This window comes from Pelophylax lessonae, assembly GCF_965119305.1.
Source record: "Pelophylax lessonae genome assembly, chromosome: 13".
In the NCBI taxonomy this organism is placed as follows: domain Eukaryota; kingdom Metazoa; phylum Chordata; class Amphibia; order Anura; family Ranidae; genus Pelophylax; species Pelophylax lessonae.
Window position 1 is genome coordinate 144,355,534 of NC_138780.1, and position 12,895 is coordinate 144,368,428.

The following is a 12,895-nucleotide window of genomic DNA, read 5'->3' on the forward strand; positions in this document are numbered from 1 at the left end:
CACAGCACGGATAGCACTGGCACTTTCTATAATAGGTTGTACACAATTATTTATTTGAAATTGTGAGTTTAAGTTGCCACTATTTATAATTATATATGCACTACAGCACTTTATGAGACACATCACTACATGGGCAACATTCACCAGTTGATTTAAACATTACAAATTGTTTTGTAAAAAGAGGTGGACACAACCCCTCTTAAATAGGGAGCACCATAGACCAACCCTCTACACATATAACCTGATACAGTACCCCTATCAAAAGGGGTATGTTGGAGGCAGCTTACACCTTCATCTCCAGTAGGTACCATAACGCATGTTCCACCAATTTTTCCTTTTCACATCCTTAATCTGACAATTTCTACCAGTAGCTGCTGCAGTAAACGCTTTAAGTTTTTTCAAATTACACTTGGAGTGTTTGCATGCTGGGCATTGTCCACATGCATAGAACCCCGATAGAAAGGAAAAAAGTCTACTTTCCCTCTGTATAGCGGGATCAACCACTCCAGGGGCTATCCTGTCTCTTAGTGTTGAGGCTTTCCTATATATGAAATACGGGCGAGCTGGTAGGACATGAGCACATACTGTAGCCAGTCTGTGGGAGCCAGAATTATTGTTGGTTGGTAGGGGATCAAATACGCATTTTACTTACTGAACTGAAACTTAATTTATAACATTTGTATCATGTGTTTTTTCTGGATGTTTGGTGGATGTTCTGTCTCTATTATTTAAAATACACCTATGATAAAAATTATAGACCCTTTATTTCTTTGTAAGTGGGCAAACTTACAAAATCTGCAGGGGATCAAATAATTATTTTCATCACTGTAAATGGGATTCGGACCTCTGCTGGAAAACATTTTACTGACTAGACTGCCTTTAAATTTAATTCAATATCGCTTATGTAGTGTACAGGTGCATCTCATAAAATTTTAGTATCATCAAAAAGTTAATTTATTTCAGTAATTTAATTCAAAAAGTGAAACTCATATATTTTATATAGATGCGTTACACAGAGTGATATATTTCAAGCATTTCTTTTTTTAATTTTGATGATTATGGCTTACAGCTAGTGAAAACCCAACATTCCGTATCTCATAAAATTAGAATATTACATAAGACCAATAAAAAAAAAAAGGGGGATTTTTAATACAGCAATGTTGTTTTACTGAAAAGTATGTCTATGTACAGTATAGTATGCACTCAATACTTGGTTGGGGCTCCTTTTGCATGAATTACTGCCTCAATGCGATCAGCCTGTGGCACTGCTGAAGTGTTATGGAAGCCCAGGTTTCTTTGATAGCGACCTTGTGGTGTCTTTCATCTTCTTCTTGACAATACCCCACAGATTCTCTATGGGGTTTAGGTCAGGCAAATTTGCTGGCCAACCAAGTACAGTGATACACGATCATTAAACCAAGTATTGGTAATTTTGGCAGTGTGGGCAGGTACCAAGTCCTACTGGAAAATTAAATCAGTATCTTCATAAAGCTGGTCAGCAGAGGGAAGCATCAAGTGCTCTAGTCAATCAGTGTTGATGTTTTGTCAAGTCCAAAGTCAGCGCAGCCCTCTACCAGGAAATTCTAGAGCACTTCATGCTTCCCTTTGCTGACCAGCTTTATGGAGATGCTGATTTCATTTTCTAGCAGGACTTGACACCTGTCCACACTGCCAAAAGTATTAATACCTTTTTTAATGATTATGGTATCACTGTTCTTGATTGGTCAGCAAACTCATCTGACCTAAACCCTATAGAGAATCTCTGAGGTATTGTCAAGAGGAAGATGAGAGACACCAGACCCAACAATGCAGACAAGCTGAAAGCCACTATCAAAGAAATTTGAATTTCCCTAACACCTCAGTAGTTCAGCAGGCTGATTTTTTAGTACCCCAACATTTCTGTATTAAAAATCCTTTTTTTTGGTCTTATGTAATAATCTAATTTTCTGAGATACTGAATTTTGGGTTTTCACTAGCTGTAAGCCATAATCATCAAAATTAAAAGAAAGAAATGCATGAAATATATCACTCTGTAAGTAACGAATCTATATAAAATATGTATTTCACTTTTTTAATTGAATTACTGAAGTAAATTAACCTTTTGATAATCTAATTTTATGAGGTGCACCTATACAGTATATGCAAGAGTCTGTAAGGAGCAGAGTGCATGCATGCATCACGGGTGAATAATGCAAAGAGTGCAAGAGTCAGGAGCACTTAAGGCATATATTGCATTGGCTTAGGAGGAACGCACAGAGTGCATGGGTCATTTATATGTAACACTGCATGCAGAAGTCAGGCCTAAGTAGTGCAGGGAGCAGGAGTAAATAATGTACATATTTTAAAGGTTAGGAGTATCAAATGCCCAGTGCAAGGACCAGGACTTTGTAACACACAAAGTGCAGGAGTACACAATGCACACAATACAAGGGTCCACTTTGTGTAACGCACAGTGTGCAGAGGTCAGGAGCACCAGCTCCCTCACACTCAGAGGTCATTGTGCCCCCCCCCCCGCCCTCAGTATAATTGTCCCTCTCTCCCTGAACCTACAGACCACTGACACAGAACAGCAGAATGCCAGGGGATGTCCTTCCTCCCATCTTTCCCTTACTGATGTTGTGTCCTGTGATACATCAGAGCCAAGGAGGAGCCCAGGGGAAGCTTTCTCCTGCTCTGAGGTTTATTGTTTTGACAGGGCGCTAGTGGGAAGAGATGCCAGCTGCTTCAGTGACTGGCAATCCTGGCGTCTGAGACTTAAGGCACCACACTGGAGATGCGTGGCACCTGCTCTGTGTGTCCAGCACTAGCAACGTCACTGCTCATACCCATGCACATATACAGACACACTTCTTATTTCTCTTTCATTCATTGATGGACACAGCTCCATATCTTCTTGACCCTTGGGTTTATGCTACCCTACAGGAGTAGGACACTAGGCGTAAAAAATTTTTTGACTACGCCTATAGTGCAGTCCCAGGGAGTATACTCCCACTTCCTGCTATAGGTCTTCAGTTAGGACCTACTTCCCTGCTGGGTCCTAGAATTTTTTCCTTTTTAAACTGAATTTTTTCTGTTATTAGTTCCTGTTCCTGGGAGAACTACAATCAACTGGTTCCTGTGAGAGCTATAATCAACTGCCGTACTGGGCGACGCACTGGATATCCTAGATTCTTACAGTCTTCCCAGTCTGGCCAGCGAGCGCAACCCGACCTTAGGTCCGAGCGGGGTTGGCCGCAACATAGCCCCACTGGACAGGGGCTGGCCAGTGAGTTAAACGCCTCGTGAGGACGTGTAGCCCTGGTCATGACCTGAGTTGCAGCGGGCCTCTGGCCCGCAGCCCCCCCCATTCCAAGATAGTGCGGTGGTCTGCCTGGAGCGATGCTCGCCTGGTTCCAAGGAATTGTGAGTAGTGTCCCCCTTCCCCTCTGGTGGTTGTTCATGGTGGACATGGGCCCCTCCTCTGGGGGTCCCAGGAGCCGCGTGTGCGCCGCATGAAGCCACCATTTTGCCGTGGATGGCTGCTGCATATATTGGCGGCCATGTTTGTGTATTCCGGGGGCCATTTTCTTATAGTTTCCCATTGCTATCACAGGCGGTCATGTTTTTGAAGTCTATGGAGCAGTGAATCAGTGGTGGGCCTGTAGTGGCAGTTCCTTGAACTTCCTCTTTCTCTCTGATCGCCGCACGGCGTGCAGCCTGAAACTCTGACTCTGCATCTGAGTGAGGGGTAGTGAGTCCCTGTGGGTGATAAACGGCTCCCTTTTTCTGCTATAGCGGTATTTGGTGTACTGGGACCTGTGGTACCGCTGGTACAGCGGTGGTGGTACTTTTAACGGCAATTTCTACACTTTGCTAGCGGTCCCCAGGTTAACCCATGGAGTCCCTGGAGCACGTGTCCCCACCTGACCCCCTCTCAGAGGCTGCGGGGTCCCAGTCCGCCTTGTCACTAGTGTCTAAGGTAGTTATGGCCCTCCAAAATAGGATGAGTTAAAAGGGTCCTCTGCCTTCACCTGCATCCTCTGCTTCCTCAGATTCTGAGGAGGATTTGGCCGCCACGGACGCCTACTGGATCTAAGTCCACGCACCCTGAGTGCTCTGATAGTGAGGATGATTCCTCTTCCACTAAAGCCACACACGAAAAGGCGCTTGTGGATGCACTGATTATATCAGTGCGGGAAACTTTGAAACTGGAAACTACTGCAGCGTCGGCTGCGCAGGTGCAATTCGGTACCCGCAGAGCCTCCAAAGCGGCAAAGGTATTCCCTCTCCCGCCTATTTCGACAACATCGTCACGAAGTTCCCCCCAAACGCATTGTCGGGGTCCCTAAGTGCTTCGCTAGCAGGTATCCTTTTGAAGAGTCCCTTCTAAAGAAACTGACAGTACCACCTGTGGTGGACTCTCAAGTTTCCAGGTTGAATAAAGCCACCCTTCTTCCGGTGGAGGACTCTCTGTCCTTTAAGGACCCTTTTGACAAGAGAGCTGAATCTCTGGTCCAATACCTTTTTACTATGGCCGGTTCCATTCTGTGACCGGTTTTTGCCATAACCTTGGTTTTCCAGACCTTAATGGAATGGGCTAAGTTCCTGTGCCAGGATATGGAAGGGGGACAGCCTCTTCCTGACCTGGCGGACCAGTTGGTCCAGGGGTTTCCGTACATCTGTGATGCCTCTCTGGATGCGGCCCCCTTAGCCTGCAGGGTGTCTGTGACAGTGGTGACTCTTTGCATCATGATATCGCTGAAATACTGGTCTGCAGACCAGGCTTCCAAGAAGGTATTGACTAATCTCCTTTTTGTAGGAGACTGTTTGTTCGGAGCTTCAATGGAAGAGATCATTAGGGGACTTTCTGGAGGTAAGAGTACTCTGCTTCCACAGACTACCAGGAACAAGGAGTCTTGTCATAAACATGACCCTTTCTTCTTGGCCCATAAGCGGTCTTTTTGTCCTTCGGGATCTAAGGACCAGGGATCAAAACCCACCCATAACCCCGCAGGGGGCTCCAAGAGGCCCTGGCCTGGTAAGTCGAGAGCGGATTCCTCCGAGACCGCAGACAAGCCCACTTCTGCCTGAAGGGGCACCCTCACCTGTATCTGGGGTGGGGGCATGTCTTTGATTCTTTCCGGATCCGTGGACCTCCTTTATTCAAGACAAATGGGTCCACGAGTTGTTTCAGTCTGGTTACAAGATCGAGTTTCGGTCTTTGCCTCCGGCAAGGTTCTTCCCTTCCAACCTGCGTTTGTCCCCAGATCGCCTACTAGGTCTTCTCGGGACAGTACAGGATCTGCTCTCACAGGGAGTCATTGTACCGGTTTCTGGAATTGGAATGCTTTCAGGGGTTCTATTCATACTTATTTACTGTTACCAGGAAGGAAGGCAAGGTCCGTCCAATCCTGGACCTCGAGGCCTTGAACCGCTTTGTGCAGGTTCAGAAATTTTGAATAGGGTCCATTCGCACGGTAATAGCATCCCTTCATCAAGGGGATTTCCTGGCCTCTATCGATATCAAGGACGCTTACCTTCATATCCCAATATATGTCGGGCATCAGCCTTTCCTTCGCTTTGCCGTGGGCAAAGAGCACTATCGATTCCTGGCGTTACCTTTTAGTCTCTCCTCGGGTGTTCACAAAAGTTTTGGCCCCGGTGTTCGCATTGCTAAGGCAGGGATTGCGGTACTGGGGTACTTGGATGACCTCCTTCTGCGAGCAGAGTCCCTGAATGCCCTCAAAGACACTCTGGACATTTCAGTGCGCACTTTACAAGAGTTCTGATGGAAACTGAATTGTCTCTCTCTAGACAATCTGATTCTGTTGAGCCAGGGTACGAGGGGATCCCTGATCTGGTGGCTCTGCTCTGCGGCGCTTCGACAGGGAAAATCTTTTCTCCCCTTGTACTGGACAATGGTCACCATGGATGCCAGCTTGTCGGGGTGGGGAGGTGTTTTGGGCACGGATTGTGCTCAGGGGGTTTGGACTCTGAAAGGAGTCCAGCCTGCCCATCAATATGCTGGAAATTCGGGCGATCAGGCTTTGCCTGACTCAATGGACAGATCGTCTGCAGGGGTGCCCTGTAAGGATTAAATCGGACAATGCCACAGCCGTGGCATATGTCAATCATCAAGGATGCACCAAAAGTGTCCTAGCAGCCCGGGAAGTAGCAGGTGCTCTAAGATGGGCAGAACAGTTTCTTCCAAACATCTCTGCTGTGCATATTCCAGGGGTGGAAAATTGGCTGGCTGACTGCCTCAGTCGGCAGACGGTGGATCAGGGAGATTGGTCTCTCCACCAGGAAGTGTTTCATCAACTGTGTCTCCGGTGAGGGACTCCCGATGTGGACCTGTTAGCCTCTCGTCTCAGGAAGGTGCAGAGGTTCGTAGCAAGGTCTCAGGATCATCTGGCCGACACCACAGATGCTCTGGCTGCTCCCTGGGGGCAGTATCATCTGTTGTACGCATTTTCTCCGATAACTCTTCTGCCAAGGCTCCTGCGAAGAATCGAGGCAGATGGGATTCTGGTCATCCTAGTGGCTCCGAACTGGCCTCGCAGGTCCTGGTACGGAGACCTAGTACGGCTGGTCACCGATGTCCCTTGGAGACTCCCTCTCAGGGAAGATCTGTTAGCTCAAGGACCGATCTTCCATCCTGCTTTACAATCGCTGGCTTTAACAGCATGGCTATTGAAAGCCAGGTGTGAAAAGATAGAGGGGTGTCTGAACCAATAATTCCTATAATTCCTATGCTGTTTTAAATCTAGAAAATCCACCTCTAGGAAGATTTATAATCAAGTCTGGAGGGCTTACATTGCTTGGTGTGAGTCTCGGGGGGAGGGGGGTCTCTCCCCATTCCTTTTCAGTGTCTCTTGTCTTGAAATTTCTCCAAAGAAGCGTAGATTAGCGTTTGGCCTTGGGCACCATCAAAGGCCAGCTTTTGGCCCTGGCGATTTTCTTTCAGCTCCCCTTGGCCCCAAATTCCTTGGTTCACACCTTTGTTCAGGGAGTCCGCCACCTGGCTCCCCCCGTGAGGTCTCCCTTACCTCCGTGGGACCTCAATTTGGTGCTGTCCATTCTTTAGAACCCACCTTTTTAAAATATTTGTGAGGTTCCTCTACTTACTCTGTCACAGAAGGTAGCCTACTCGGCGGCTATTACTTCTGCGCGCAGGGTGTCAGAGTTGCCTGCATTGTCCTGTCGCTCACCGTATTGGGTGGTTCACAGAGACAAAGTGGTGCTTCTTTCCTGCCAGTCGTTCCTTCCTAAGGTCGTCTCTGGTTTCCATTTAAATGAAGACATTGTGTTTCCTTTCTTGTGTCCTAAGCCTAAGCACCCTAAAGCGATTTCCCTACATTCTTTGGATGTGGTTCGGGCAATCAGAGTGTACCTGGGAGCAACTGAGTCGTTCCAAAAATCATCAGTCTTTTTGTCAGTTAAGCTCCAGTTGTTTCTGGTTGAGCTCCTGTTTTACTTGGTTGGCTATGTTTAGCCTTTGGGAAGTGTGTTTCTTGCTGTGTTCTTCCCACCTCTCATGTTGACACTGCTTTGGGACGTCCCAAGGGTCAAGAAGATATGGAGCTGTGTCCGTGAATGAACGAAAGAGAAAACTGGATTTTTGTCTTACCCTAAAATCCTTTTCTCTGATGTTCATTGACGAGCACCTGCCCCTTTGATCATTTGGATTTTATGTTCTGACACTGCTTGTTACAAAACTGAAGACCTATAGCAGGAAGTGGGAGTATACTCCCTGGGACTGCCCTATAGGCATAGTCAATTTTTTCTCCTCCTAGTGTCCTACTCCTGTAGAGGGCAGCATAAACTCAAGGGTCAAGAAGATATGGAGCTGTGTCCGTCAATGAACTTCAGAGAAAAGGATTTTATGGTAAGACAAAAATCTCTTATTTTTCAAGCTTCTTAAGATATCAATGCTAATGCTTTTCTAATTTATCAACTCATTTATTTATGTTATACATATTTAAGCCTAAATTATTATATTTTTGTGTCTCTCTCTGTAGGTATTGTCATTTTGCTGCACAAATGATGAAACCCTACCCAGAACTGTGACTATAAAGAATGGGTCCTGATGTTCCTTTACTGAACGACTACAAGCAGGAATTCGTCTGGAAACGCTTTCCTCAAACTGTTCTGGGCGGTCCTCGATTTAAATTAGGATACAGTGCTCCTCCTTACATATATATCAATCAGGTCATCCTCTTTCTGACACCATGGGTATTAGGCGGTGTGGGCACTGTGCTGTGCGAAGTCAGAATCATACAGGATTATTACGCATCAGTACTTTCTGGAGGACTAATGCTCCTTGCTTCCTTTATTATACAACTTTTAAACCAATATGCTCGACGAAGGACCTCTACTGTAGAAAGACTACAGAATCAAAACACCCTCACCGATGAGGATGATTATGACTTTTCCGGCTGTCTGGACTCAGAAACTGTAAAGTTTGTTATTCCTGGCAAGAAATTCATAGCGAACGTTATTTTTCATTCCATTCTTGCTGGGGTGTTATGTGGATTAGGAACCTGGTATTTATTACCATACAGATTAGACTTGCTGTATGGCAATTTAGGAGGGACAGTTATGATTTTTATATTTGGTTGGATAACTATTTGTATAGGTGAATATTCTCTAATTGTAAACTCCGCCACTGAGACAGCAACTTTTCATGCTCAAGACACCTACGAAATTACACCTCTTCTGCGACCTGTCTATATTTTGGCTTTCATTGCTGTAGACCTTGCATACAGGTAACCCAAATTGCTTCTGATAAGTATTGGAAATGTTGTGATATTTTTCTTTTTTTGGACAAATGTACATCTTTCCAAGGCAGTCTTATGCCTCGTACACACGCAGCGATTATCGGCTGACCGATCGGCCGACTTTTGTCCAGTGTTGTTGTGTTGGTTGAAATGTGCTCTAGACTGCACACGAATTTTCTCGGCCAACAAAAATCTACTTCAGAAGTGATGTCATGTGATGGTTTACTTTCCGTGAGTTTTTTCATCTCTGAGCATGCCCAGTCTTGCTCATCAGATCTTTGTCTGCCGAAATCTGTACTGACTGACGGAAAATCGGCCGTTGTGGTGACGGCCAACAAAAATTTTATAGCCTACACACCAGATTTTTTTCGGCCGAAAAGTCGGAGTCGGTTGTCGAAAGCATCATACTAACAAGCCGAAAATCAGCCGATCGGACATTGGCCGAAAATTTACGGCCAACTATCGACGCGTGTGTACGGGGCATTAGGCTTTGTTTAGACTTGCAGTTGGGCCAGCAAAAATGCACCGTTGAGCCATGTTTTGCCAACCAGCAGCCTTCCCTCCTTAAGTTGCATTGGGCAGTGGATGGGGATGTTTACATGCCGCAGCCACCATGCTTCTCAGTCTCTTTATGGCCTTCCTAGGAGATAAAGAAAATTGGCTTTAGGAATAGGAGTTTCTCCCAAATGTTTTAGCCAACCTGTCACAACCTGCTCAAATGTGAAATACCCGTTTTATGGATATGTAAGTTGCCTGGGTGTTTATGCCTGCCTTGTTGCTAGGACGTTGCTAAGACACGCCCAGTTGTCCCCCACCATCACAGGAGCAAGCTATTTTTCTCCAATTCAAAGGTGCTTGCATGCACTCTCTCCTCCCCATTGCAGTAGCACAGAGTTCAGCGATGCTGCCTTAGAGGAGATAGTGAACCGCGCATGTGTGAGGCTTTGAGAGCTTGCTTCTTTAATGGTGGGGTTAGCAGTAACAGCTGGAAGCGCCTTATTGACATCCAAGCAACAAGGCAAGATAGAGGGATGTCCTCTCTGGGAGATTTAGCCAGGCTTTGGAAGGTATGTAGGTGGCTTATACTTAAAGCTGCACAGTTTGTTTTTATCTATAGAAACTCTTTATGTGCATAGGCAGTTTTTCGGTAAAAGTGAAGTAATGCTTTAAAGCACACCTATCACTAACCAGGCAACTCGGACTGTTCATATTGTGAATAGATACAATAGCAGATGTTACCTTTAGGCTCCGTTCACATCTAGGCGTTTTGGGGCGTTTTTGGGGAGTTTTTCTGCTCTAGGATCAGCTCTCAAAACGCCCAACAAGACAAATCCTATTCATTTCAATGGCCCCTGTTCACATCTGAGCGTTTTGACGCTGTAAGCAAAACGCCCAACACTCAAAAAAGTACATGAGCTTCTTTTTGGGCAGATTACAGGCGTTTTCCATTGGTTTCTATTCAATCTAAAAACGCCTGCACAAAAAACGCCTGTAAAAACGCCTGTAAATCGCGGTAAAAATCACGGTAAAATCGGGAAATAAAAAAAAAGCGCGAAAACGCTACGCTCAGGTGTGAATGTAGCCTTAGAGAAAATACATGTCAGGAAATATAGAGATTTAGGCTACGTTCACATCTTGGCGTTGCTATTACAGGCGTTTTTATGGGCGTTTTTGCAGGCGTTTTACAGGCGTTTTTTGTGCAGGCGTTTTTAGATTGACTAGAGACCAATGGAAAACGCCTGTAATCTGCCCAAAAAGAAGCTCATGTACTTTTTTGAGCGTTGGGCGTTTTGCTCACGGCGTCAAAACGCTCAGATGTGAACAGGGGCCATTGAAATGAATAGGGTATGTCTTGTTGGGCGTTTTGAGCTGATCCTAGAGCAGAAAAACACCCCCAAAACGCCTACATGTGAACGTAGCCTAAGCCAGGTGGAAAAATATACTTAACTTTACCTGTAAAAGCCAAGCTTGGTTCTACTTCATTTGGACTCCTTATTGACCAATGAGGAAGCCTGTCACATTGTAAGGCCAATAGGAAATCTCAGTAAGCTTGGGAGGACCAAACTCATATTTTACAGGAAAAGATTTACTTTTAATTTCATTTATGTGCTTGAATCTCCCATTTTATAGGTTGTATAAAATCTTTTCATCATATGCTCGTTTTCAGGTGTGTCGCTAATTATAAAACTTCCCCAGCTGCATGTAATTACCATGCAATATTCACTACAGGTACTGCAGAACTCACAATAACCACTTCCGCTCTGGAAGGTTTTACCCCCCTTCACGACCAGGCCATTTTTTTTTTATTTACCACTGCACTACTTTACCTGGTAATTGCGCGGTCATGCAACTCTGTACCCAAATGAAATTTATAAAAAACAATTCTCACAAGTAAAGTGCTTTCTTTTGGTGGTATTTGATCACCACTGGGTTTTTTATTTTTTGCAACATAAACGAAAAAAGACTGAAAGTTTTGGTGGAAACAACAACATGTTTTACATTCTGCTATAAAACATATCCAATAAAAAAGTTTAAAAAATAGAATTTTTCTTTCCTTCATTAACGGACACAGCGCTCCATATTCAGAACCACATGGTTACATTGCCCCCTACAGGAGTAGGACACTAGGCATCCCCCTCTCTGCTATAGGCCTTTAGTTTTTTCCTGCTTAGTCAGGAGTAAGGACCAAACTCCCTTCTGGGATCTTTGGTTCTGGCAATTTTTTTCTCTTTAAATGTCATTTTTTGTGAGAACTACTACCGGGCTGGGCGATGGGCTGTATAGTCAGATCCAGTGGTGCTCCCAGTCTGGCCTTTAACCACGACATAGCCCCACTGGACAGGGGCTGGCATGCGAGTTAAACGTCTCGTGAGGTCTCGCCTGGTTTCCATGGGTTTGATGTCCCCCATCTGCTCCTGGGTGCAGTAAGGGGCGGACGCGGGCACCCCCGGATGGTCGGCCCTGCGGGTTCCCCTCCTTCCCCCTAGGCCCCTGTGTTTTGTGTGGTCCCTGTGGGCCACCCTTGTCCTACCCACCTCCCCAAGTCCTACCCGACCTGGGGGTAGCGTGGCGGGATGGTGGTGGACGTTGGTAGTGTGTGCAGCACAGTACCGGTGGGGAGGGGAACCCCTGTTTTGGTGGTCTTGTGGCCCCGGGTCCCCCTCCTGCCGCAGAGTTGTGGCCTAGGCTCCACAGATGCTTTCCAGGTCCCTGGGAGGCTCATGGGCGCAGCGTGTGGAAGCGGCCATTTTGCCATTTGGTTGGTCCAGTGTACACAGGAGCGGAAGCCATGACAGTAGAGCCTTCAGGTCAGTGAATATTGTGGTGGGGCTCTCCTCTTTCCCCTAGTGTTGACTCCTGGGTTTCCTTTTTCCTTGGACGCCGCATGTGAATCCCTGGCTATCTCTGGTGCAGACCAGCGCTCCTCCGGTGGGGGGGTGAGTTCTGGTGGGGTCCCTCCCTCTCTCTGCTGCAGGTAGCAGGATACGTTGCTTTGTACCCCTGTGGTAGTGCTGGTGCAGTGCCTCAGGGTAGGTGAGTCCCCTGGCGGTGCAAGACACATTTGCTGGTGGGTTCCTCCTTTTTACTTATGGTGTCTCAGGAACATGTTTCCCCACCTGACCCCCTCTCGGATGCAGCAGGTTCCTCATTGTCCCAGCCTTCTATTGATGCACTGACCGCAGTCCTGGGATCCTTTGTTTCCAGGGTGGAGGCTGGCTTTGGACGGGGGGCTTACAGAAAGCGCTCCCTGCCCTACCCTGCTTATCTGTCTTTTCAGATCCTGAATCTGGCTCCGTCGCCCCAGACATTGCCCACACTGTGGGGCTTGTAGCCATGCTTCCTGATCTGTCAGATAGTGAGAATGATTCCTCCGCAACTGCAGCTGCGCACGAGAAGATGCTGGTTGATGCACTGGTTACATCTGTGCAGGAGACATTGAAGATGGAGGATGCAGCTGAGGAGGCGGCGGATGCTTTTGGTACTCACAAGCCATCTCACACGGCAAAAGTGTTTCCTTATCCCTCCTATTTTGACAAGTTTGTCTACAAAGATTAGGAGCACCCAAAAACGTCCCTTTGTGGTTCCTAAATGTTTTACAGTGAGGTACCCCTTTGAAGAGTCACTTCTAAAGAAGT

At 46.4% G+C, this 12,895-nt stretch overlaps 1 protein-coding gene across 1 annotated transcript in view; it reads left to right on the plus strand.

Annotated features, from left to right (window-relative positions):
* PCNX4 (pecanex 4) overlaps positions 1 to 12,895 on the plus strand; it is a 140,401-nt gene that overhangs the window by 36,163 nt on the left and 91,343 nt on the right. Inside the window, exon 3 of the mRNA XM_082275719.1 lies at positions 8,001 to 8,747. Within this exon, the coding sequence (XP_082131845.1) occupies positions 8,059 to 8,747 (689 nt within the window). The 5' untranslated portion in view covers positions 8,001 to 8,058. The remainder of the gene's footprint in view (positions 1 to 8,000; positions 8,748 to 12,895) is intronic.